This window comes from Lepisosteus platostomus, chromosome 17, assembly GCF_059453375.1.
Source record: "Lepisosteus platostomus isolate fLepPlt1 chromosome 17, fLepPlt1.hap1, whole genome shotgun sequence".
NCBI lineage: Eukaryota > Metazoa > Chordata > Actinopteri > Semionotiformes > Lepisosteidae > Lepisosteus > Lepisosteus platostomus.
The window spans coordinates 8,323,294-8,348,520 of NC_142627.1; the positions used below are offsets into that span (position 1 = coordinate 8,323,294).

General features: G+C 37.1%; 3 protein-coding genes across 6 annotated transcripts; 2 read left to right on the forward strand and 1 right to left on the reverse strand.

Annotated features, from left to right (window-relative positions):
• Positions 1 to 1,838: 1,838 nt before the first annotated feature.
• On the forward strand, positions 1,839 to 2,768 carry lnc.lemp (lncRNA encoded micropeptide). Its single transcript, XM_088610576.1, has 2 exons — positions 1,839 to 2,102; positions 2,546 to 2,768. The coding sequence occupies exon 1, from the start codon at positions 1,888 to 1,890 to the stop codon at positions 2,056 to 2,058; it is 171 nt and encodes a 56-aa protein (XP_088466702.1). The 5' UTR covers positions 1,839 to 1,887; the 3' UTR covers positions 2,059 to 2,102; positions 2,546 to 2,768.
• A 266-nt stretch (positions 2,769 to 3,034) lies between these two features.
• On the reverse strand, positions 3,035 to 7,358 carry pgap4 (post-GPI attachment to proteins GalNAc transferase 4). 2 transcript variants are annotated; one of them, XM_088610575.1, is made up of 2 exons: positions 7,297 to 7,358; positions 3,035 to 5,971 (listed from the first exon to the last, which is right to left on the reverse strand). In XM_088610575.1, exon 2 carries the CDS (start codon positions 5,636 to 5,638, stop codon positions 4,451 to 4,453), a length of 1,188 nt encoding a protein of 395 aa, XP_088466701.1. In that variant the 5' UTR covers positions 5,639 to 5,971; positions 7,297 to 7,358; the 3' UTR covers positions 3,035 to 4,450. The 2 variants fall into 2 exon arrangements, with proteins under 2 accessions (XP_088466701.1, XP_088466700.1); XM_088610574.1 differs by lacking the exon at positions 7,297 to 7,358 and adding an exon at positions 7,115 to 7,290.
• A 25-nt stretch (positions 7,359 to 7,383) lies between these two features.
• Positions 7,384 to 24,849, forward strand: nphp1 (nephronophthisis 1). Of its 3 annotated transcripts, XM_088610571.1 has the most exons (20): positions 7,385 to 8,429; positions 8,592 to 8,665; positions 9,568 to 9,628; positions 10,002 to 10,138; positions 10,638 to 10,830; positions 11,373 to 11,474; positions 11,785 to 11,897; positions 12,540 to 12,585; positions 12,817 to 12,901; positions 13,702 to 13,796; positions 15,040 to 15,168; positions 16,689 to 16,763; positions 17,178 to 17,288; positions 17,706 to 17,788; positions 19,848 to 19,924; positions 20,355 to 20,454; positions 21,035 to 21,147; positions 21,824 to 21,897; positions 23,195 to 23,239; positions 23,574 to 24,849. In XM_088610571.1, exons 1-20 carry the CDS (start codon positions 8,364 to 8,366, stop codon positions 23,850 to 23,852), a joined length of 2,058 nt encoding a protein of 685 aa, XP_088466697.1. In that variant the 5' UTR covers positions 7,385 to 8,363; the 3' UTR covers positions 23,853 to 24,849. The 3 variants fall into 3 exon arrangements, with proteins under 3 accessions (XP_088466698.1, XP_088466699.1, XP_088466697.1); XM_088610572.1 differs by lacking the exon at positions 23,195 to 23,239 and having other exon boundaries at positions 7,384 to 8,429; XM_088610573.1 differs by lacking the exon at positions 11,373 to 11,474 and having other exon boundaries at positions 7,384 to 8,429.
• Positions 24,850 to 25,227: the final 378 nt, after the last annotated feature.

The window sequence follows — 25,227 nt, forward strand, 5'->3', positions numbered from 1 at the left end:
CCATTCTTTCAAAGCCTATCCGCGGATCTCTATCCACTGTGCTGTCCTGTGCTACTGATTCTTGTTTGCTGGAATTGAATGTTGGCATATTCATAATAATATATTTTTTTTATTTGATCATTAAGATAATTTAAAACAAATTATTTACAGAGGCTATCTGGCCAAGAGGCGTACAGTTGTACAGTGTTACAAGAAGTACAATCATGCACAGAACAAGACATGGCAGTGTAACATGGGAAAATCCATAGCAGCAAAAATGATCATATAAACGAGAACACTCTCCGATAAGAAGGTTTAGATAGGTTAAGATCACCGTGCATGTTTTCTGAAGTCGTTGGCAGCGGTAAATTGAAATGACTTGTGACTTGCGCTCGAACTTAGTGGTTGTTGTTTTTTTTATATGTTCTGTTTTTAGCTTATGTAGGTGCTGCATTTTAAATTGTGGGATGCTGCAGAGAAGTGCTAATAAATTAAAGTTAGGAAGGTGTTTTCTCCGTTAGAGACGTGCGAAATTTGACCAGTTCATCTCGTCATGTATGGAGTAGTCTTTAGGGATCTGATACCTTTCATGGGTTTGAAGCCCTGTGTACAAGGTTCAGCTATATGAACAGGCGCTCTCCATGTCGTTATTGTAAATGAGGGTTTGTTCTTACTTTACCTGTGTTCTTAAAATAAAGGATTATAAAATGCTTGCAGAATTTTGGTCTCTTGAATAACGCAGTGGTGAGTGTGATCGGGGGCGCCAGTGATATATCTCTGGCAGTCAGAATGGCTTGAAAGACATCATGTTTCTCAAGCAGAGATTTCAAGCCATGCCATTTCTTCACTTCACCCTCATCAAAGATGGGGAGAGCGAGCTGAGTTCAGTGCATTTAACATTTTTTCTGTTTTTGTTCCTCAAGAAAAAATGACAGTGGAAAAAAAACAGTGAAAAACAAATTTTGTTGCGCTAAAGTAAATTACGTCTGGGTTTGACTTGAGCTTGCAATTTATCAAAGGGTTCACGAAAGTTAAGCCACACCAACCAACCAGATTCCTATATATTTCAAAACAGCAAAGTGCTTTTAAAGTAAACAATGTTAGCTGACATAAAATAAAATATTAACTACTAATAAATGGGTAGAGTACTAATTATAATAAAATGTATTTTATGACACTAGGACACTGATCCACTTGGCACTTTTAGCTTTCCAGTCTATGAACTAATTAATCATAAATAGCACATTGCGCTCAGTACTATTTGGTGAAAACACTAGCAATGGGAGGGAGCCAATGGCCAAGGCTGATAGCTCTGAACTAGGAACTAACTGGCCATTTGAACATCTCCACAAGACAAAAACAAGGCTGTCTTTCTGCTGTTTTGTTGTCATGGGGATATATGCCTTGTAGGAAAGGGCTAACAGACGGAGGAACAGTATTAAAAGAATAAAATATTGTTTTCAATTTTTAAACCGCTTTCCCACACTCCGGATAGTTTGGAGCATTGTAAAAAAAAATGAAATAGCGCACACCCGCACGCTCTGCGTGATTATACCCCCATCTGTCGGTCGACGATTTCATTTACAACTGGTTCACAACGCGTGGATGGCTCCTAGGGAAATCAAAACGTGGAAGAGAAATGACAGAATTGCTTGGATTACAACATGCACGAAACCGATACGCGATATTTTTTAGATATAGAGTTTAGAGTGAGGCGGGTCGTTCGTGATTGTGAGTTTTTTCCCCACGCGAATTGGCGTTCTACGGAGCAGCAAGACGTATGAGCCTCGAGAGCTGCCGTAGAAGACGGCCGAGCACGCCTGCTCACGGGCTCGGTCACGTGGCCACCCGGGAGCGCGCATCGCGTCCCCGCAGGTTCTTCCTGCTCCAGCCCAGACAGAGGTGAAGATGGCAGACGTATCGGACAGGACGCTGCAGATAGCGATCTTGATTTCCTTCGCGTCCGGGTTCGTTGCGGGCTGGCAGGCAAACAGAATGAGAAGGCGGTTCCTCGACTGGAGGAAGAAAAGGCTGCAAGACAAGCTCTCAGAAACGCAGAAGAAACTGGACTTGGCGTGATTCGAGGAGCGCTGTCAGTGCTATGCTAGTGGATCAAGACGAAGGTACCATAAATTTTAAAGACGAACAAGATTGCGCTTGGACACATCTTGGATACATTTAGTAAATGTGAAGTCAACGTGCTAAAGTTCTGTGCTGAAACGTGTTCTCTGGCCATAATCTACATACATCACATAGCAACACGCATGCAGATTACCTATTACATACATAGGAAAATATATTCACTATAAGCTAAAATAATATACCAAATAGTGAAAATGCACATGTATTTTAATTAATCGTAGTGAACTGATAGCAGATTGTGTTATTTGGTATTTTAGTATTTGGCATAACACAAACCATATTGCTCTAGGTAAAATTGAAAAATATGGTATTCATACTAAATTCATGTTATTTGTACATTGTGAAATACTTGACACAGCAGAAGCAAACTTTGTCTCAACTAAATAATCATGTGTAACTGGTGTTTTGTGATGTTCTTTCTCAGGTTCTGCAAGCTTTGAACTGATAAACACATTGCCAACAACAGCGTGGGTCTGTGGAAATCGCAGAAGTCATGAAAACATTTCTCGAAGAGAAACAGTGATTTATTGCAAGATATGCATTTACCTGTCATCTTGTACATTGCTGGATCAAAAAGAGTGCTGTTACTACTACAATTTAGATTTTTTTATATTTTCTAAAAAAATAAATATCTATTAAAAAAAAGCATGTGTTTTTTATTTAATACACTGTCATATTTCTTAAATTCTCTTTGGAGATCTCTGTTGGACAGATAAACTTAGGGATGGACATGAAATGATCTATTCTTGTCTCGAGAATTGACAGTGTGGATGCTGCACATTGGTGGTGGTGGAGGAGAGTCCCCATTACCTGTAAAGAGCTTTGAGTGTCATGTCCAGAAAAGTGCTATATAAGTGTAAGCAATTATTATTATTGTGTAAGTCTTTAAAAATTAAGAAGTCTACAACTTAGCTTCCTTGTTATCTGTTTATTTAAATACAGGGACATGACTTCAAGGAATTTGCAGACACTATACAATTGCCAATGATTTGTTCCTCTCATATTGATTTATAAAAAGCCCACAATAAAATACACACGTCCCATAGGTGAGTGAACAGTGCAGCTATTGTCAACATTTCAGGTACCAACTAGTGTCTTACTGGTTCCCACATACGTTTTTGATGCATTATTAAAATATTTTTAATCCTTTTGTTTTAAAACGTCAGTAGTTTCCATGATTTTGAAAGCAAATATAAAAGCTGGTCTAACCAGTTGTACAGAAACCAACTATTTCCAATTTTAGTGGGTAAAAGGTAAGATGCATTTAATTAAATAAGCCAAAGCTACAGTATTTGAGGCAGACTGGCAAGATATGGCATACTGCTGCAGATGCCCAGAGGTTTGTTTGTATGTAGTGCATTCCTTAGGTTTATTTAGTACTAAAAAGCATGTTCTGTTTTTTACATATCTGTTTTAGGACATTTCCACTGTTTGTTTTTTTTTATAGATGTTCTTGAACCTTTCAGTAAAGCCAGTTTATAACAAAGAATCACAAATCAAGGCAAAACATTTGACAAACTGACTCGCATAAAAACGTGATTTCCAATTGTACCTTTTAGCCCAGACACTAACATGGCCGTTTTAACAAGTAGTGCATTTGTAAACCAACCAAAACATTAAACATGCATCTACAATAAGCAATGAAACTCCCAAAACAACAATTAACAATACTGTATATGCAGTGATTATACAGTATGTTCTGCCCAATATTCTCATAACTGGATTGATGATATGAGAGTGGTGTAAAGGCACTTAATTTTCATGTCAAACATGATGGAAATGGAGTAGTACTAAGATAATTGCAAGGCCATGCCTAAGGCCAAATCAGAGATTATTTCCATCTGTCTGACTGCATTTCATCACCCTTTCAGAGAACAGTGTAGGTAGTAAAAATAAGTAGTCTCATACTCCAGCACTCAACTATCTAAATTTCATCAATGTGTCTTTCCAACACTCTGCAGCATTTAATCAATTACAAGCTTACAGTATGTTGATCAATTCAATATTTTATCACACAGTTGTAAAATTTCATGATCCCCCAAAAAACAGTCACAAAATGCTGCACACTGGTTAAACTGTTCCAAGACATACAGTATCAATAAACCCCAAAAGGTCACATTTAAAAACTATAGGAAATCTTGCCCTTTTGAAAATATTTTCATAGAAGTAAAGTGCACTTGAGGGTATGTGTTGTCCTGGATAGTGACGGTATTGTGGCAGATAGTTTTTCAACCAAGAAATAAAGCTAATTCCCTGTTAGTTTGCATAATCTCAGCCGTCGAGACCCGGAGGTGCACATCCCCGATTCAAGCAGGGTCGTAAGGCAGCCTCAGAGCAAGCGGGGCCGGACAGGATTGCTCCGAACGGAGGAGTAGGCCCCAATGTGGGTGACCAGGTTGGGCTCCAGACTGTGCGCCCTCTCTCCCGGGACGGAGCGGGCGAGGTGGTAGAGCACAATGTCCTTGGCTCTGCCCCTTTCACAGAAGGTCCCATCCAGGTACGCGGCAGCCCGGAGCGAGGCATTTCCGGGGAACAGCATAGCCGGGGTACAGCATTCGGTGGCTGGGGACACTGCGTAGAGCTGCGGGGAAATGCGCCGTACCTCCAGCAGGTAGTGCCTCCCCACGAGCTCCACAAACACCATGACGTAAAGAGTGAGGAAAACCATGTGGGCTGGGGAGAAGGAGAAGGAAGGGGAGAGGGAAAAGAGAAGACTCAGGACAGAGGCCCCAATGAGCCCCAGTCCTATCCACTCCAGGATGCGATATGGCTCAGGGTTCCAGTATCTCTGCAGTCTTTCTGGGTGGTACAGCTTGACGTAGAGGGTGTGGGAAGAAAACTGCCGAGAGAGCAAATTTTGGACCACAGGGAAGAAATCTTCCTTGGGCACAGCGTCGTCTTCTAAAACTATCACGTTTTCAGGCTGAGTCATCTCCCATCCTCTGCGCAGACAGAAAACGTAGTCCCTCTTCTCTTTTTCAAACGTGTTTACCCAGTTGCCACTCCCGTCTGAATCCTGGGGGGATCTTCGAATCACGCGGAACCATTTTCCCACTAGGGAGGCATCTTCATTTGCCAGGGGATCCCTTTCCACGTCGCACACCAGCACCTCCGCCGCGCAGCCTTGTCTGCCACAGGCCGCTAAGAGGGAAGACAGCTGCTGCATCACCTGCAGTAAATAATGATACCCACTTCCCTCCTTTCGTTGTGCACTTATCACAGTAATCAGGAGCTCTGGCCTCTTCTGGCCTGCATGTTTTCTAAAGTCTGGGACTGGAGTCGAGTGCACACCCTGCCAGTAACGGAGGGCTTCTTGGCCTTTCTGATAACTCTCCTCTAGAACTCTATCGCTCATGGTGTTCAGGTACAAAGGCTTGATGAAGTAGTAAGAGTAAAGCAAACGGTGACAGGCCATAGGCAGAAAAACCACAAACGTCAGCAGGCACAGGACCAGGCTCTGAGCAAAGGGGCTGGACCAGCGCAGGTGTCTTCGCATCAACAATTTCCATCGAGGCATCTGGGCAAAGAATGCACTTGCTTTTTTTAAATCCTCGTATTCACAACCTTTGCTTTAAGTATCACCGAATTTGATTTAAATATCACATAATCACACACTTTAAATGAGATGTCCATCAATATATATCTATATTAAGACTTAGCTTTCTTGGTTCCAATTTCAAAAGTCAGTCAGAGCTTTTCTCAGATTTGGAATCTTTATGGAAAATTACACAGGTTCCCGCTATTTGACGGCTTTTTACCAGCTGTCACTCAGATCCCATGAAATCTGTGGTGTTTTCTTAACATGGCGGAAATCTCAGACCTTCTCAGCACCTTTCATTTTTAATATAACCTAGGAGACAGAATTGGTGTCGGTAGTAAGTCAAGCAGTCAGACAGTAAACGGATGTTGTAAAAAAATAAATAAAATTGAGATTAGGAAGAAATGACTAATCGCAACACCCTCTACCCTAACATGTAAAACCTATATCTATATTTGTCTTTTTTAACAACTAATACTAGTCTCTTCTAAAAAAAAATTAACATTATCTAAACACAATAGCTGTTATGTCCTCTTCTAATTGCGATAAAACTGAGGATGTTACTGGGTTTTTCCCCAATCATTTATATAAAACTGAATCGATGGAGGGGAGTGCCTTCAATACTAGATGGACTTTTTAACTTCGTACTCAGGAATGCTGTAAAGACTTTTCTTTTGTTTTTCCAACTAAGAAATATTGCCTTGCTGAGCTGCATTTGTTCTGAGAAAAAAATGATTCCCGTCTTTGTTTTGTTTTTCTTTTTCAGGGTCCGATTCCTGCGACACTCTGCTTGCAGCAGGAATCTCTCAAAGTTCACTCAAGTTGCAGGAAGGTCAGAATTCAACAGCTGGAATCCCGACTAGACCGCGCAAGGGATGATACTCCTGTCCTGGATTTCCAGCATTTGGAAATTCTTCTTAACACTTTATTATTGTAGAATGAATCTTATACACCTCCGTGCTGTTTAAAAAAATATACTATCCCGGGAGGTCTGCGTTTGAGGGATGGAATATAATTATCAGATTTTCGAAAGTGTTATTAAACGAGAAACGGAACCAGCCAATTAATTAATAGTTAAACGTGAACCCCTTCCTACCAACTGTATTACTTAAGGTCTGTGAGCCAAAGGCGTTTAACCGTAAGCACCTTAGGAAAGTCACAGTAATCGTTATGTTAATGGTTACAAATATCTTTTTGTTTCCAGTTTCTGATTCTCTTATTGCTGTAGTACAATACAGTAGTACTATGCTACGAGAACGCTGGACTCCTTTAAAGGATTAAGGAAATTACGTTTTCATTCAAACCTATTTACTACCAGGAAAAAAACTAAATGTCCTCTACCTTTTAAGAACAAGTTAGAGCTCTTCTAATCGTTGAAAAGCGATTAGCGATGTTACAAAAAAAAAAACGTTTTTGTACATTACGCCACGAACTATTTGTTATCAGTAGTGTTACCTTATTTCAAAAGCCAGTCACGCACTCTCCCTTGCTTACAGTATGTGCGGCTTTGCTCTTCGCGCAAGATCTGCACACTTTAAGATGATTTACAAAAGATTCGAAATTTTCTGTCAGGAAGTTAAGAATTTTCATAAGCCAGCCCCACTTGCTCTTTTATGGCTGACTGTACGTCAGCTCACCTCACGCAATTGGTTCGTGCGGTAGTTGCTAAGCGTTGTGTTGACCTTCTCGCATGGTGACGTCACTCACGCAATATCCTCCGATAGGAATTGTGGGATATAGAGAGTTTCGGGGTGTTGGTTCTCTCGAGGAATTTCTGAGAAAATAAATCAGAGGAAAAGTTTTGACTGTAACATTTGTACATTTTGTGAATCGGATATTGAAACAACTGAACGCATTTTTCTCATGTCATCATTTTGGCACTTTCTGGCGCTCTGTCTGTTCTTGGTTAAATAGTAATATTTGTGTAAATCTAACTTAGTGATATTGTTCTCGGTGTTCAGAATAAGAACAAAGAAGTTAAATGTTATTCTTACGCCGGCAAAATTTTACATACAGACGTGTAGAGTGAAAAGTACTCCTATTGCTTTAAAGAATTTACTACTTTATTTAAGGTATACTCAAATTAATTAAAAATATAAAAGATATGCTCGGTGAACTGATTTACAGAAATATTTTAGCATATAAACTTATTTAATGTAACCCCTACACAACGCAACCTTCGTATTGTTGATAAGGCTCTGTCTTGTTATTCATTTGATGTTGCCTTTGCTGTGTCATGTTGCAGCATCTGTATGTGCATACCCTTGTTTGTTATAATTTCTGTATATTAAAAATAAAAAACAATGTTTTGCACAATGTAAAATCTGCTGAGATTCTCTCTTTATAGGCGGGATGACAGTACATACATAGTTATTTTTAAAAATGATCACTTTAAACGCAAAATTAACAATCTAAATGATCTAACGTGGAACTGGGTATAAAGGCATTGAAGGGTTCAGATTCAATCATTACAATCGTCGCATGTCTGTGACGTATTATTCAGTCGCTTCTTAACCCTCCTAGCGACCGAGTCAGTAGCGTCCTTTTGGTGGATCTGTGTGTGGTAGGGAAATACGGTAATGGATTAAGCAAACTATACTGATCAAAGTCACATAAATAAATCCGAGTTGTAGCAAGCCTAGACCTTCTATCTTCCTGGATTGGGTGAAGATAAATATAAAAAATTACGAATCACGAATGCAAAATGCCACCGAAGAGTAAGAGTCCCTTGCAAACTGTGCAGAGGAATACAGACGAAATCAAAAGAAAAGTAGGTGTCTGCTTAACATTTATAATTATATAAGGAAATATTCCTTAAATACTGCGAAGAATATATTTTACAGTTCCACTTATTTGAAACAGTAGTGGCATAATGTAGACTGTGGTTACTGTATAGTTACGTTTCAGTTTATACGTTTTTTTTTCTCCGAAGGTGGACAGTTTATTTCAAGAAATCCAACAACCAGATGCTACCCAGCATGCTAAACAAACCGAAGCATTTCAAAGGTAAATACAGTTTGATAGCAGTATCAATATTGGCTCTTATCGTCAAAAAGTGTTAAATTGTGCGTTAATACAGTTAAACCTCGGTTTAACGGATTTAGGATTTAATGTGCAAAATCTGCTAGAGTTTTTTTCCTGTAAAATCAGAAACACCAGACTTTCTCCACAATAACGAGGTTATTCACGAATAATACGACAAATTTAAAATAAATAGTACGTGGGTTTAAAATTCAGGAATACCAATGATGCCCAATAGAGGTAGTTCAACAAATAAGGCACAGGACAAGATTGTGTTGATTGCAGTTTTTTAAAAAAGTCAAAAGACACAGAAAGCATATATTTAGTGTACACATGTTTTATAATAGTGTTTTTTCAGGGCAGAAAAACCGATTTAATGGACATTCGATAATAAAGAACACTTCTTCCCCCTATAGTCCATTCAACCGAGGGTTGTGCAGTTTCAGATGGACATATGCGTTCTGCGATTCTGTTGAAAAAATATAATACTTTTTAGACAGTCATTTTAATTAAGTGTTTCACCAACAAATTGTCAAAAGAATAAAAAAAAACGTATTACCATGAAGCTCACAAGGGAAGGAAACATGTTTCACCTGTTGTCAGGCACACAGTTGTTTCCCTTTTCGGGTTGTTTCAGGTTTAAAGTTAAATTGCAAAAGAACAACGGCGAAATTGTTTACACCATCGGATGCATGGAATCAGGATACTACCCAGGAAATTCTGAACTTCTCCTTTTTCTTTTCCACCTTAGCTGTCGTGTCATCATACAAGTCCTTAGTATTTAAAGGGAATTGATTGATTTTTTTCAAGAGATGTGTTTTCATAATATTAAATCTTCTTAAAAAGAAAATGATATGTGTGGCCATTGTCACTTTTTTGTTCAACAGATGCATTCAGTTACAAAAATCTGTTGAAGAAACTCTGAAGACTTTAAGGGCATTAAACAAGGTAAAGGCTTAGATTGGCTGTCTCTTCTCTCGGGTAATGGTACAATATCAGACAGATACCTTAAGGAGTTTTGATGCAGTAAATGGAGTAATGAACACACTAAAATGATCAAATACTGAATAATGGTTTAGCCAAATTAATCAAAATAAGGATTAAAATGTTTGAAATGGACTGTTCTCAAAACATATTGCATTGTTAAAGTAATTTATTATTTTGAATCTTGTTAATGTGTTTTCTGCTCTTCACAACCATAACCATGCTCTTCTGTTTGGGGAAGATGAAATAGAACTAAATGGCTATGAAACAGTAGTGGAAAACCTCATGGTTGTTCCTGGCTAAGTCTTTAGGATTTCATGGTCTGTGTTTTACAAAGGCGGATGAACCTGTACCAGTAGGGAGTTATGACCAAAGGAAACGGGAGGAAGACATGAGATTACTGAATTTACAGCATCAGCTCCAGATGCTGGCAGAACGGTTGGTCCCTGATACTGCAAATAAGCAAGTTGTCAAGTGAGTTTTTTTTAAGTGGGATGTCATGCAACTAAGGTGAAAAATGCATATCTTTCGTGAGATAGATTATTTTTGATAGTTTTTGTTAATCTCTTGGAAGTTATAAGGGGAAAAAATGGTGCTTCATTATTCTGTTGATAAGCTATACTTCTAATGCAATGGTATAAAAATTGATTAAAATTAGCTGTTTCAGATGAGCTTTTGAACACTCCATATTACCTACTGGATTGACATGAAAAGCAAGTGATTTGTATGTGTGCTGAGTGATGTTACAGAGATCCATATACATTTGCTATTACAGCCTAGCAAGAGCAGATATATATATATATAAGACATAGAAATGAAATAGAATAATTGTGATTATAATAATTACTGGGTTTCAGTTAGAGGAAAGTACAATTCATAGGAGGCTACAGCAACTTCTAAGGTGAGAAGGCCGAATTTCTACCCAGGTTGCTCTTCATTCCATAAAGTGTTCTGCTTTCTTTTTGTCAATCAGTGCACGGATAGAAAAAGCAAGTACATCCAAAGTAGAAGATGAGGAGGAGGAGGAGGAGGACAATGAAGAGGAAAGTGAAGAGGAGGACGATGAAGAGGAAAGTGAAGAGGAAGATGAAGTGGGCCCTTCTGTTAATAACTTCATTGCTGTCTGTGACTTCAATTCTCAACAAGAAGGGGATCTGACAATAAAGGTAAATTAAAAAATCAATCTGTTGGTGGACCAAAAGTATTGCAAATAAAACTAAAACCCTTTACTTTGACATTATATAATGCATTTTAAATTAAAATTGTGATGAAAGCTTTGTAAATCAATGCATGAAAAATAAAGCCTAGTTGTCAATCATATCACTGATATAATTGTCTTTCACATTCTATGGAAGAACTAAGCTCTTGAAATCTGCTTTTGATGAGTCTTGGATAAAAAGTAAGAACTATTTGTTGAAAGTGGAGCATGCAACAAATTAGTGAAAGCAAAGCAAAATACAATTAGACTTGGATTTATCAAAATTATAAGCGATTAGAAGCAACCTGCAAGGTGGAGACATCATAAACATATGTGGTGACTAAAAAAGTTACAAGCCAAATGTTCCGGACCTTAAAAGACAGAAAAAGAGGGCAGATTTTCATCTCTTGGGCCAGATTTGTTTATGCGCGTGGCTTCAATAATGTTTCTTACAAAGTAGTTGTTTTCCACCCATTTGTCATGGTTATCTTCCTTTTTTCCCCCCTAAAGAAAGGTGAAATCCTGAGAGTGCTCTCAAAAAATCCTGATGGCTGGTGGTTGGCTCAAGACTCCAAAGGAAACAAGGGGGTGGTTCCAAAAACATACTTGCGGGTTGGTGTTGTTTGACCATCTGACCGTCTTCTCTGGTCATCCCATGGCAGTGTGGGTCCATTCTATTCACAACACTCGTTTAAACTGCACCTAATATCACAACATCTGTTCACAACCCACATCTAAATAAATCACCGTATTGTCTGGAAAAGGACAATGTGTGATATTATACCGGGGACATGTGACTTGTGGGAGACTTTGCTGGGTGTCCCCTTGCTTATTTTTTGCCATACCAGTTTGCAATTGAATATAACGATTGAGGCTAAAGCATATCACGTATGGCTATAAAGTTGTGGTTGAATAATTTCAGAATTGTAATGATGAAGAGGAAGAAACGGAGACTGAGGAAGACTCTGAAGAGGAGACAGATGAAGTGGAACAAAGGGCAAAGACAGACAAACAGAAAGAACAAAGAAAGCACAGGTAATGTTTAATATGCCACTATTGGAAATCACCATAAGGAATACAAATCTATTATCAGACTTTAAATTGATTACATTTGTAAATCAATGTACAGTAAGATACACAAATATGAAAACATTGCATTTGGATGGGTAGTTTCCAAGCAATGCAGCATTTTTTGTACTGAATATAGGTTGTAGACCCTTACTTTGCTTAAGAGCTACTTTGGTGACATTCACCTTTCTAATGTTACTCAAGTGCCTGATGGGTAATTAAATTAGCGGTACCTGTTACTCTGAAGCCCATGTCTACCTTCTCACTTCATTTCTTTTAATCACATTTAGCCTTTTCAATTAGAGTAGATAGGGATGGGGAAAGAAATGAGTAAGCAAAAGTAATGGCAGATTATGAATAAGACACTCAGGTGCTCTATTTTCTGTTGGTGCAAACTGGTTCATTTTTTATTGTAGTTATTTAAAAAAATAAATCCAGTCTCATTACTGTCTAAGATCGTTTAAAGTTAACAGAAAGTCATGATCTGTTAATGTTTGAATCTTACTTTACTCTTAAGAATGGAATGTCAGGGATGGCTCCTGAGTGTCTCGTCATGTTATTTTGGAGTACTAAAGGTAAATGTGAAAACATCACCTTGCTCTTTTGTAGTGGTACAAAGTCCAACTGGGATGCTGTAAGAAAAGCAGTCACAGAGGTACGTATGCCTTATGTGAGTAAAGCAGATGAAGAGCAGGGTGTCATGCGGACAGTGTCTTTTGTATCCAGATTGTCATAAATGTATAATGTCTTTCTATCCACCTAAGTACTAATATACATTCCTTTTTGGCTTAGCCAGTATACATACATATGGTGCTTAAGAAGTGGCATACTCTTTTTGGATGCAGCATAACACAAGTTCATCTTCAGTGTATGGTATGAATTGCAGATCAGTGCATCTGATGTACTGTCTGCCATGGGAGCCATTCCAGCTGGGTTTAGGCCCTCAACGCTGTCTAAGCTCTTGGAAGAAGGTAAGAACTGATGTTCTTAGATGAGTTGCCTAATTGCTGTACTGTATTTTGTGCATGCATTTGTACACACTATTTGTGTTAAAACATCAACATTTTAAGACTTAAAACTCTTCCAGAAATCATGAGGTTTTGAGTATCATGTAATGTTAGTACATTCTCAGATTGACTAGAAACATTAATAATCCTCAAATAAATAGTAATAGATCTTGTTGAAGGATCCATGCATATATAAATACATTAGTATTATTTGCATATAGCATGAATGATTGAGCATTCAAGCCATACACTATCACAAGAAGCTCAAAGTCTTTTTTCAACAATAAGTATATGTTTTCTATGCTTATCCTTAATGATTTGTTTTCTGATGGGGACAAATAGCATTCTTACATGGTAATTTATCTTAAGAGCTCCCCCAGATGCAATCATGCATCTCTCCTGCTCCCAGAAGGAATGGTTGTTGTGTAGATTTTGCCTTGGTTTAATAGGTAATTTAAACATAAGGTATGTTCAACATTACTGTCAATGCTTTACGGTTTATGTTTGTTCTGTAACAAACTTCAAAACAAAACCCAAACAAAGATCTAAGACAACACAGCACAAGAAGCTTAACATAATGTCGTATCTATAAATATGACTGGAAACAGAACGTTGGAGGAATAAAATGTTTTTTTTGTTTGGGAAAAATCATATTACTGTCTTGATTCATTTGTTCATTTGTTGTGATATAACATGGTGTTCATCGATGTACAGTATGCTGGCATACTGATAAAAGAGTAATACTGTACATGTTTTGTGCACAGGGAAAGCGTTCCGATCGAGTCACTTCCTTCAGCCTGAATACAGCCAGTCTCAGTTGGCTTTTAAAGACCTTTTATGGAGCCCTGATAAGGGAAGTGTAAGTAGAGCCAGCGTATTAGATCTTACTTTGTCGAATAAGCAATATAGAATCTAAGGCAGTTCATGGAGACATTTTCAAATCCCATCTACAAAAATGGATGTGAATTTCAGATTCTGAAATTAGGATTGTGAATCATTTTAGGTGAGGAACATACAACCAGTGCTAAGAAGCTGAAAGTTTTTGTTTTGTGATAGAAAATCCCACACCTATAGCCAGAATGCACACAAGAATGAACTTTTAAACAATACGTTAAACATCTTGGGTACTCTGTAAATCGCTGAAGTTCACGTGATATCTTCTTGTAAGATACAGTCTGTTTACGTCAGAATTCTGGCCAAATTCAACAGAGTTTAATCTGATTCATCTCTCATAAATTTAATCTTCCCCATCGTCGTCTGTCCTCACTTAATATTTTATGTTAGGATGGCATTAAATGAATGTGTTTTTGTACCATTAGGGTGGGGCTATGCTGTAGCAAATGTGATACAGTAGAACATGTTTGGATTTTAGATCAGATAAAATTAGTCGATAAAATGCAATTTGTGTAATTCTTGATTATGATTATCTCTCTCCATTGGTCTGCATCTACCCTTTTCTGCAGTCCTTTAGTTCCCTGCATGAATTATATATAGGGATGTTCATTTTCCAATTACCTGTCTTCCTTTAATAAAAAACTAGAATTCAATGAGTGTCTAGTAGGTGATACTTTAATGAAGAGTAATTGTAGTCCATACCCTACACACGACCTTACTCTGGAAAATAATAGTTTTCCAGGTGTCTCATTTTACATATGGCAGTTATAAATCTGTAATTGTAAAACAGCGACGACTATGTTAAATTGGGAAAGGACTCATATTAGAGTTCAGCTTTACCTGTAAAATCTACTCAAAAGACTGATGAGGCACAATATTCAATAGCTGCTCTGTTAAGTGAAAAGCAGTTATTTTGTTTTGTAATTAGGCTTGCTGAATTAGTGTTTAGAACCTGAAAAAAGACTGCTTCTATTCAGGTCAAATGGAGGTCACATAATTAAAGATACAGCAAACAAAGAGCCCTACATATTTGTTAAATTAGTAAGTGGCTTCTGACACCTCGGTTTTTGTGTCTTGGGATGATGACACAATGTATTTTAAATACATATTAAAATTATTCACATTAAACAAGTATGGAACATAGTGACATAGGTTTGCACTGATTTTACTGTTTGGTGTATTCCTGTACACAACATGTGTGTGTGTAGGTGCGACCCAGGGTGTCCAGAGTGTCACTGACCCTGATATTGTGGAGCTGCAAGATGATTCCTCCTCCTGGAGTTGGTGTTCAGGTTCTCAGCAGACACATCAGACTTTGTGTGTTTGATGGCACCCGAGTAAGTAACTCTGAGGGCCTACTGGTCTTTGTTAAATTACCAGCCTCCTTTGAGCGCCTGCTGCTGTGTCTTCTAATTAAAAATATATTATTTACAAAGAAGTAAGGACTCCTTTTTCCTAATGATTATGCATTTGACATACTGTATAATGCCAAAGACAGTCCATAACACCTCATGGTAATCCAGGTTGAATTCACTCTGCCCATAACTGTTCATGTTAAACCGTGAATCTCATTTCAGGTTAACAATAAAGGAAAGTGTTTATAACCAGGATCTTGGTGCATGGTAGCACTGAGCAGTTTCTGTAAATGAATTCTGCATGAGGCAGGTGTTCTCCCTTCTTTGACATACTTTAATTTCTAAAACTGTTTCAGTCTAGACATATTCTGGCGGACCCCAATGTTTAAACTGTGGGTGCCATGTGTTAGGATAGAAATTACTACTCGGCTGTTTTTAGTTTGTTTTTAATGCATTTGAAAACATGGTGCCTCTGTGGTGGCTTGATCTTCCATTTTTATTCAAGGTAAATGTGCCGTTTGAGTGAACACCCTGAAAGACAAGAATAAATAATATATTTTATAAATTGAATATTTAAATGTTTAACTCCTCAAATGTATTTTGAAGATGGCGCAACAAAACTAAAAAAAAAAAAGTGTTTATGGCATATTCCTACAAATGTTATGGCACCTTAAAGGAGGTGCAGTAGTTTTAAATCTCTACTTCTTTAATTTTCTCCTCTGTTTAAATATGTATCTCCTCTGATGAACCTTATTCTGCAGAGCTTCTCTGTCTGCTCACATGCTGAAGGACATGAAGAGATCATAGTTCAAAAGGGCATTCTCCTGTAATCTGACTCACTGTGAGGGAACACTTTTGTATTCCTCTCTGCTTCTTCCTGAGAAGTCCCATCCCTGGCACAGATGCACACACAGTCAAAGAGATAATATATCCATCCTAGCTACACCAAGCACAGTTGTTTCATAGGGGTACAGTTCTATCAATTATCTAATTGTCAGCATTGTTTGTTACTGGCCCTGTACAGAAGCAACTTTCAAAGTGGCAAAAACAAAGTAACCAAATGAATTGATTAGAAAGCAACACCTGCACATACTAAAAGCTACCAATGGTAAATGATGTGTTATAATGTGCAAATTCCAGTCTCACCCTGCTACTGTTTGAAGTGTAAGTGACAAGCTGCAGTAATGTACCTTTAGGTGATGAAACTGATTTGTTTAAACAATTTAACCCTTTATTTCTAAGTGTTTTACATACATACATATATATATATAAAGACATCTTTACCAGGTGTTTAAAGTTAAAAAACTATTACCATTCCACATCTTAGTCACTTTATCTCAGGAGATTCTCCTTATTCCTAGTATGGCATTCAACCACAAGAGAGAGCATGAGCTTCATTAAATTGCTTGTTTCTTTCAGACATCTGAAAAGCTTTGCTGTTTTAAACTTTCAGTTATTCCATTAGCAGAAAAACGGCTATTTCTATGTTCTTTTTCTTTCAGGTTTTGAGTAATATCCACACAGTTAGAGCATCCTGCAATAACAAGAATACCAGAACATGGACCTTCTCTCCTAGGGTATCTGTGCATTCTGCTTAAATTACAATGTGTATTATTTCAAAAGCAAGACCTACAGATTTTTTTAACTGTAACTTCACATCACTTGAGTGAAGTATTTAGTGGAATATCAAAGGGATCTGTTCTAGAACCACTACTCTTATTTAAATCAATGATTTGGGTTACAATATAGCTGTAATCTAGTCAAGTTTGAATATAGTATAATACTTCTAGCTACAGATTACCAAAAAATCCTTTGGATCCATTCTTATGTTCTTATAATCACAGCGTACATCAAATTGTACTTCTATCATATGTTGAGATTATCTTTGGAGGTTTTATATAAGAGTTTCTGGTTTAATAAAAAAAAAGAGCTCGTCATTGTGAGTGTGGTTTATAATTTGACAATGTTTTCCCTCTGTGTGATAATGTCAGGTTTCAGGTATCCTACCCAGCCTGTTGGATGGGGACTGTTTTGTGAGATCAAATTCACAATCTCCTGAACTGGGAATTTTATTTGAACTTGGTATTTCCTACATTCGGAATGTAAGTAACTCCTGTGAGTTCCTTATAAAAAAAAAAATGTTTTCTGTTTGATGTCTTGTCCCGACTCCTCTATGCATTTGTAACACATGGAGAAAAAAGATCCTTACTGGTTAATTTTTCATTTTACCTGAATTTTGTATCTGAATTCTTAATTAAAATGAAAGCAAATTAAGTAAGTTATATTTTAAAGCATTTTTAAATTTTCTTTTCAAATTCATGTGAAAGCAGAATACTAAACTCCAGTGCATATTTCCAGTAACGCTTTTTACCATTAATATGCACACATCAGAATGACAAGAAACTAAAGAGGATAGACGACACTTTGCATCTGATATTAGAGATATTAGAAATAAGACATTAGGGAAAAATGTAAATGATATGAGATGTCGATAAGCAACTGATGACTGTTAATTGCAGGCCACAGGTGAACGAGGAGAGCTGAGCTGTGGCTGGGCGTTCCTCAAGCTCTTTGAGGCCAGTGGTGTTCCAGTGCCATACAGGTGAGATGCAAAACTGCATTTTCATTACACATTCATTTCAATCACTCATTAAACAGTATATTAGATATTATGTATACATACCAATTTAAAATGCCATTTGCATTCTGTATTCTATCTTTCTTTCTTCTTTCTGTCCTTCCTCCTCATTACCACTGATCGCAATGCTATAGTACGTGTGCTTCTTGTGTGTCACCACCTAGAAGCAATAGAAATCTTTTCTAGTGCTGCATTTATAGACAGCTGATGTTTCTTTTTTTGTTGTTCCTTAATTTTAATCCTCTTTTTCAAACCAAATTCAAAATTCACCTATCATAATTGATGGTACTAGATTACAATCTTGTTTATGTTGGATATAGCACATGGATATTATAGAAGAATACATGGATTAACGTCCTGTAAATATACTGTATAGCATCCTGTACACACCATCTGTTTAGTGCTGACACTAAACGACATTAAAGACATTTCTATCATTCTATCATTCTATCATATGCAATCTTATTGATAGTGACATACTTCCATTGCATTTCTAATGAAATCTTCATAATTACCCAGAATTACAATGTTTCATCGTGATTAATCACAATTGATGTATTGTAGTTGTGTGTTTGTACCACAAACATCTCTATTCTATATATAGTTCAATAAAAGGCAAAAATAAAAGCAATAATATGCAAATTGATTGGTAAACTGCATGTCTAAAAGCGAGTTAAACAAGTCCTTGGATTAACCATCAAAGTCACCTTTAAACTGTGCTTGAGAAATTGATGTCACAAAAGTGGCTGATATATTTATCTATAGTATCTTGCCTTGTGCTGCCAAAGTCACATTTAAAGGGATATCACGTGACAAAAAATAAAACTGAAAAAAGTGTAGCCCTAGTTGTATTCCATGCAAAAGGTAAAGATGGTAAATTTTGTTTGAGGCATTGGGGACTGTGCTTTTTAGCGGTATTTGAGCAGCCTGTTTCTTTTGTGGTGTTTCTCCACCTTCAAACTAGGATTTAAAGATAATGTGGTGGTCATGATTTAAAAGACAACCAGTACGTTTAGTTTTCCCAAACATTACCACTGACTATTTGTAGAGTAGTTATTAACCTACTGTACCTGAATTTAGTCCCGTGTGAGAAACTATGTGGTGTGTTGAGCAGCCAAATGCACACACATTGACATAGTTTGTAATCTTAAAAAATATGTGGGGAAAAGCAATTAAAAATGTCATTTATAGCAATACGTGCAAGTTCAAGTGTTTGAACAGATGTTTTGCAGATATGAATTGTCCCCTAGGCAGTCCTCAATGAAACTGTAGTAATTATGTTTTTTAAGTTAATTGTTTTTGACAGGAACTGATATTTTCCTAATCATGAAACGTTCTGTTTTTACGTATTTCACTCCAGAGTTGAATTATATACATTTTGGCTGGATGCTTTTCAGCCACAGTTTTCAGAACAGTAAAACGTTTCACATTGTGATCAAGGGTGTCTTGATTGTTACAAAATAGAAAAATAAGCAGCAAGGAGATTGTCTTTCCTGAATATTAGACTAAACACGTTTTAAGACAAAGTTGCACATCTGCCTCCAGGATCTCAGGTCAAATCCAGTCCATCTGTGCGGAATTTGCTTGTTCTTTTAGTGACGAAAATGGGGCTCAGGTTTCTTCCCACCTCCCAACCTTCTGTCAGCGAGGTTTGATTAGCTACTCTAAATGATTACTTTCTCTGCTGCCCTCTCCCATCCAGGGACAGAGCAGTCTCTGTGCTCTTGTATGCTTCCCTGCAATAGGCTGGAGTCCTGTCCAAGGTTTTTGTCCCACCTTGCTCACTGTGCTTCCAGGATAAGCTCCGTGTTGGTGTGAGCAGCTTACTGACCATTATATACTGTCTGGATGATGTACTGATTGACAAAATGTGAAACTCTTTGTGTAAATGAAAGCACACTGCAGTCTTCAACTGGTCAACATTCTTCTTTTTCAATTCACTGTTCATCTACTTCTGGCATAAAACATCAGTACCAAAAACCATGAATATTTCTGCTCTTTCCTCTTTTTGCACATCTCTTAGAACCTATGAGCTTGCAGTGAATGGGGGTACACCATACGACAAAGGTGTTGATGTTGATCCCTCTATTGCTAGAAGAGGTACAGCTTTAATTCTCTCTTCTTTGGAACAGGTGTATGTTTTTTTAATAACCATGGTAAAAATCTGGCATGAAATTTGTGAATTACATTTGAATGATTGTTTTTTTACTTTTATCCTACATGACATGAGTTCGGAGAAGCAGCACAAATTGCTTTTGTTTATTGATTAACGATAATCTCAAAAAAGCATTTTTGAAATTATTAAATGCGAAATGTGTATTTATAAGAACAATTAATTTACCACTCAAATCAGCCTGCAATGTCTTTGAAACATGCCTGGCGACTTTTAGTAATATTTTGAGTAGTGGGTTTGGGACTGGAGAATGACTACATGAACTGTGTATTGTGGTTTATCAAGTTGAATTGAGTTTATACTGAATAATATAATAGAAAATAGGTGAAAGTCTATCTAAATTTTCACTCATTTCAGCAAGTAGCAGCGTGTTTCAGCAGATGATGACTTCAAGAAGACAGCCAAAGTTTTTTGTCAAATTGAAATACGCAAATTCTAAGACGAGGACAGCTTTGCAGTAAGTATGTAAACAAAGATCTGGATGAAGTGTTTGTGAGCATTTGACGCTTCTGAGCAGTGTTGCATTTCCATACCATTCGAGCCCGATCTGCCACCCTTATAGCTTTGCATGTGCAGTTAGCACACAATTTGGGATTTTGTGTTCTTATGTGCTACATCATACAGCTGACAAATACAGTGGGGATTACATACTTTGTGTTTGTAAGAAGCTGTAACACAATATGTTGTAATTGGTGGAAAAAAATAATTGAGTGAAAAAAAACACTTGTTCATCTGGAATTGCAGTTTGGAATGTTGTTTTGCTGTCAGTCAAAACTGCAGACTTTTCTGCTTTGCAATACAAGTCAGATTCCATTGTTCCTTTGTTCTGTTCCAATGCCTTGATCTAGCACAGAAATGGAAGTGAAATGCACCTTATGTGCTGCTATTACACACCTTAATGTTTTGCTTATCCTCCTTGTATACACATGCTCCTGATGTAAATATTGATCTAGTGGTGTGCCCAGTTAAAGACAAAAAGTATCTATAATCCAAAAAATATATTTAATAATTTAATAAACTTCACTTTTATTTTCCAGGCTTCTCCCAGATACTCTGGTAGGAAGTACATGCAGCATTCACCTCCTGGCTTTATATAGACATATTCTAGCAGATGCACTTCTGAGAGACAGATTGACAATGCAGAATGCTGGTATGTAGGTGCTTATAGATGCTGTCATATTGTTTTCTCAGGTTGCTGCATGCTGTCTTGTTGGATTGTGCAGTGATGTTAGTAGTGCACAGGGTCATCTGCTTACTGAAATCTTGCTGACCTCAGTTGTAATCTGGGATAGGTGTTATGGAGGGCACCCTTTTAAGGAAAAAATCAGTTTGTATTATTCTGTCTGTGTGATTGAACATCTCTAGCAATCTCACAAAAGGAGCCAATGGATTAGTCATATATGACAAAAAGTTACCACGCTTTTTGTGATATGGGTTTGAAGATTTTTCTTAGAGGAACGTCTTTGTCAGTACATCAGCTTCCTCAAGAAACCATTAAGCTTCTGAGGAATGCCATGCTCATTAGAAATTATTTGGGACACTTTTTTTAACTTACTGTTTGGTTTGGACCAAATGACATTTGCACCTGCAGGTAATATTTCTACACGCCTACCTAGTTACATGCAGTGCCAGATGGCAATTCCAGTGGGTCAAGCAGTGCAAGCCTAGGTAGTTAACTGAGTAAATTATGTAATATTCAGGCCAATTAACAGAATACCTGTGGCCCCAACATGACTGGGTGCAGTACGTTATTTAAAAACTCTAATAAAAAGTGGATATTGTACAGAATTGCAGGTGAAGATTTCTGAGTGTATATATTTTAATAGACCTCATCTGCAGTCCTGTATTGGCAACTTTTGCACAAGTATTGGATCAGACAGATCTTCTGGATGCTCTCAGAGTAAGTATTTATACTTTGGTTTATAGACCACTGTGAAGTTTACTTATGAAAGAATTTATATTGATATTCAGAAATGTTTAATTTCACATTTATAATCATTCTTGAACATTCATTGTCATTTTGATAGACCTTAAATGCTTTATTATACTACTGAATTTGCAGCTTTTCTACAAAATTTTAATCGAGATAAATCTTATTCACTGAATTTTGTATTTGTGTAATTTTTTGTGTCAGTGACAAATATTTGAGGTGTACATACTTTCCACAGAGAGCAGTCTTGGTTTTGAAAAACATTACAGGTTGAACTATTCACATTACAGGTTGAACCATTCGTGTTAGAACACATCTAAAGGTGTGGACAGAGTCATGGGCTTTGCCCGTGTTGGGTTAAATCCTAGCACAATAGTGTATGATAAAAACAAGAAAAACTGGATGTTTAGTAAAAGAAAACTGCAGACAGAGCCTTTTCTATGTTGATCTCATCCAATCACAGTTGAATGCTAAAGTATCTGTACATGAAAAATTAATTAAAACCTAATTTCAAAACGATTGATTTTAGGTTCTGTAAGCTCAGGAATCCATCTAGGTTTAATCAATGCATAATGTAATGAATTTTCTTTTTTTTAATTCAGTTTTGTATCTTGTTGATATGTGTTTTTGATAAGCAAGAGTTTTGCACTGATTGTCTGAACGTGTGTATACCAACCCAATTAATTCATGTGTAATAAAGTGTTTTTGAAATGTGATTAATTCAATGCAGACAGATTCATGATTCACTGACCAAAATGATCCACCAGGCCTTTAGAATTAATATAATAAAAAAGTCCTTTTAACTGTTCATGTGGAAAAGAAATAATGTAAAGCAATTATAATTTCTCTTATTTTGTCTCAGTCCTGCAGCCTGTTCTGTGATGTGCTATGGGTGGTTCTGGGCTGCCTTTTCTGCTGAAACATTCCAATTACCTCACTTGAACAACAATACGGCTTCTAAAACGACTTCTTTAAAGTCTATAGACATATAGAAGTATAGGGAGAGCAAAAGACATTTGTTTTATATTTAGAATCCCCAGAAGGAAGCAGTCGACTTCCCTATCTCTCGTTATTCATCATTGAGATAAAAAAATTGTTTCTTTCCTGATAGCTTTAACATGACTTAAGCAGCAACAAGAAGTCATTCAGAACATCAAACAGAAATAACAAATGCCTCTTCAAGACAGATTGAGGGCACCAGTTTTAAAATATTCTGTACCACATAAATTCTAGTATGCTCAGACCTTCCACATGTTTATCTTTGCAGAGTGTGTGGGCAGAAAAGGAAGGCTCTTTAAAGAGATCGGAAAAGGTGTGGATTTTTTCTTCTCGGTTTCCTAATCCAATTTTAAGTCAGGGCTAAATACAGTGATGTTTATATTGCAAATTATTCCACCATACAGAGTGGAAAAAAAATGCCAATGCTGTGGTTAAAGACTGCTGGGAATTGCAGTGTAGAACAGGCTGCAGCATCAGAATCCGTGTCTCATTTTAACACTATAATGCATATAAGACTTTTGGGGGTGTAATAAGATTGCCTTTTTAGAGATTAATGGAGTTTCTATCACAGAAGAAATAATGACAATAGCTTTGTAGTAAAGGGCTCAGAATGTATTGTTCAGTAATCAGTTTCTGCTCTAACACAGAGGGACGGTGAGTTCATGAAGACTCTGTTTGTTCAGTTGTACATGGACACTGTCTACCCCCTCCTGCACTCCCTAGCTCTGCCGCCCTGCCAGTGGGCTGACCAGGAGACCGAGAGCTTGCGATGGAAGATCATCGCGGGCGTCCTGGCAGTAAACAAGCAGAAGGAGAGCGCTCTCTCCTCTCTGCTCTCTGAGGAGGCCGCACAGGAGGCATTCGATGTCTCTGAGGTAGCCTACGACTTTCTTACAAAGGCACGAGAGACAGCAGCCACTGCATGATGTGAGGGGACGTTATTCACGCTCGCACGGCGGTCTGGGGTCCTTTGGTTTTAAAGCAGGGGCGGGCCTTGTTCTCAAGGCCTGGTGTCTTTAGGTTTTTGTTCCAACATGCTTAGTCTTATGTACATTTTATTAGATGTACATAAGATTTTCTTAAAGCATTCTACATTTGATTGCTTTTACTTACAGTACATATTTACTTCATTGAAGGTATGTTGACCTACAAATATGTTCTATATTTTTGGTGCTTATTTTATAATGACATACCTTCTTTTCAGATTCAGTTATCTCTCACTGCACCTTCACTAGGCCCCAATTTAAAGTCATTATTAAACATAATTATGTCATTCATTTATCATGGTTGTGAGTGAGCTGCATACCTTCCCATTTCTGTTGAAACGACTTGCAAGATGTCTTCTTTAACAATTGAAGTGAAAAATGCATGAATAGGTGCAAATATATTGGTATTTAACAGAATTGCTATGCAAGATAAACAGCCCCTGGAAATGGCAACTGACATCAAACAGTTTGTAAACTATTCGAACGATTAAGCCAAACCACTCAATAGCTGTATTGTGAAGTGAAAAGTACCTCACCTTGTTTCTTAATTTTTATTTTTGTGTTTTAAAATGGGAAACAAAAAAGTCCAATTTAAACTATGTCACCTGACTACAACTAATCACAAACACCTTGTTTCATAGGTCTTGTTAGAAGTATTACAATTATGCAGTTAATTAAATACTGATTATTTTTGTTCTTTTTGTTTATTTGGGCAGTACAGTGTTAAAGGAAAGTGCCTCTCAATCATTCCTTCTTGAGTCGAATTGGACACAGTGGCTGCTACCCATTTTATTATGATTCATTGTTGAATGAATGAGATGATTTAAAAAAAATCATTGAGTGTTGCACACATTACAAATGTACATATATATAATGTATTCACTTAAACTGTGTCTTCTGTTTATAAACTGTATATTATTAAAATATAACTAAAATATTCTTTTGTTATGAAATGTTTTTCATCAAATAGGTTTTACAAATTGTATCTAAATCTTTCTGAAGCATTACTTATATGCCAAATATCACTCAGCTTTTAAAAAGATTGCAAAATTAGTAAGCTTTTATTTCAGGGCGGAGCTTCATCCCTCCTGACATCATACTCTAGACTTTTTTCTCTCCTTGTATGGAAAACTGTGCATAAAAGTAAACATACACAACTCCACAAGTCCTACACAACTCCACTGCAATGGATTCTAAAAATGATTCTCTCAAAAGCTATTAACCTATGTGCCAAGCTTATATACCAAGACATGCTCCATGTTGGTTATTTGCTTTAAAACACAGACTACTGTCCATTCTAATGCAGTAAAAGTAT

Bases quoted from the DNA above. Each gene is read 5' to 3' on its own strand.
- lnc.lemp (XM_088610576.1), top strand. From the start codon at position 1,888: ATGGCAGACGTATCGGACAGGACGCTGCAGATAGCGATCTTGATTTCC.
- pgap4 (XM_088610575.1), bottom strand. From the start codon at position 5,638: ATGCCTCGATGGAAATTGTTGATGCGAAGACACCTGCGCTGGTCCAGC.
- nphp1 (XM_088610571.1), top strand. From the start codon at position 8,364: ATGCCACCGAAGAGTAAGAGTCCCTTGCAAACTGTGCAGAGGAATACA. The intron at 12,586-12,816 runs GTACGTATGCCT...TATGAATTGCAG, and splicing joins TAAGAAAAGCAGTCACAGAG to ATCAGTGCATCTGATGTACT. The intron at 16,764-17,177 runs GTATCTGTGCAT...TGATAATGTCAG, and splicing joins CATGGACCTTCTCTCCTAGG to GTTTCAGGTATCCTACCCAG.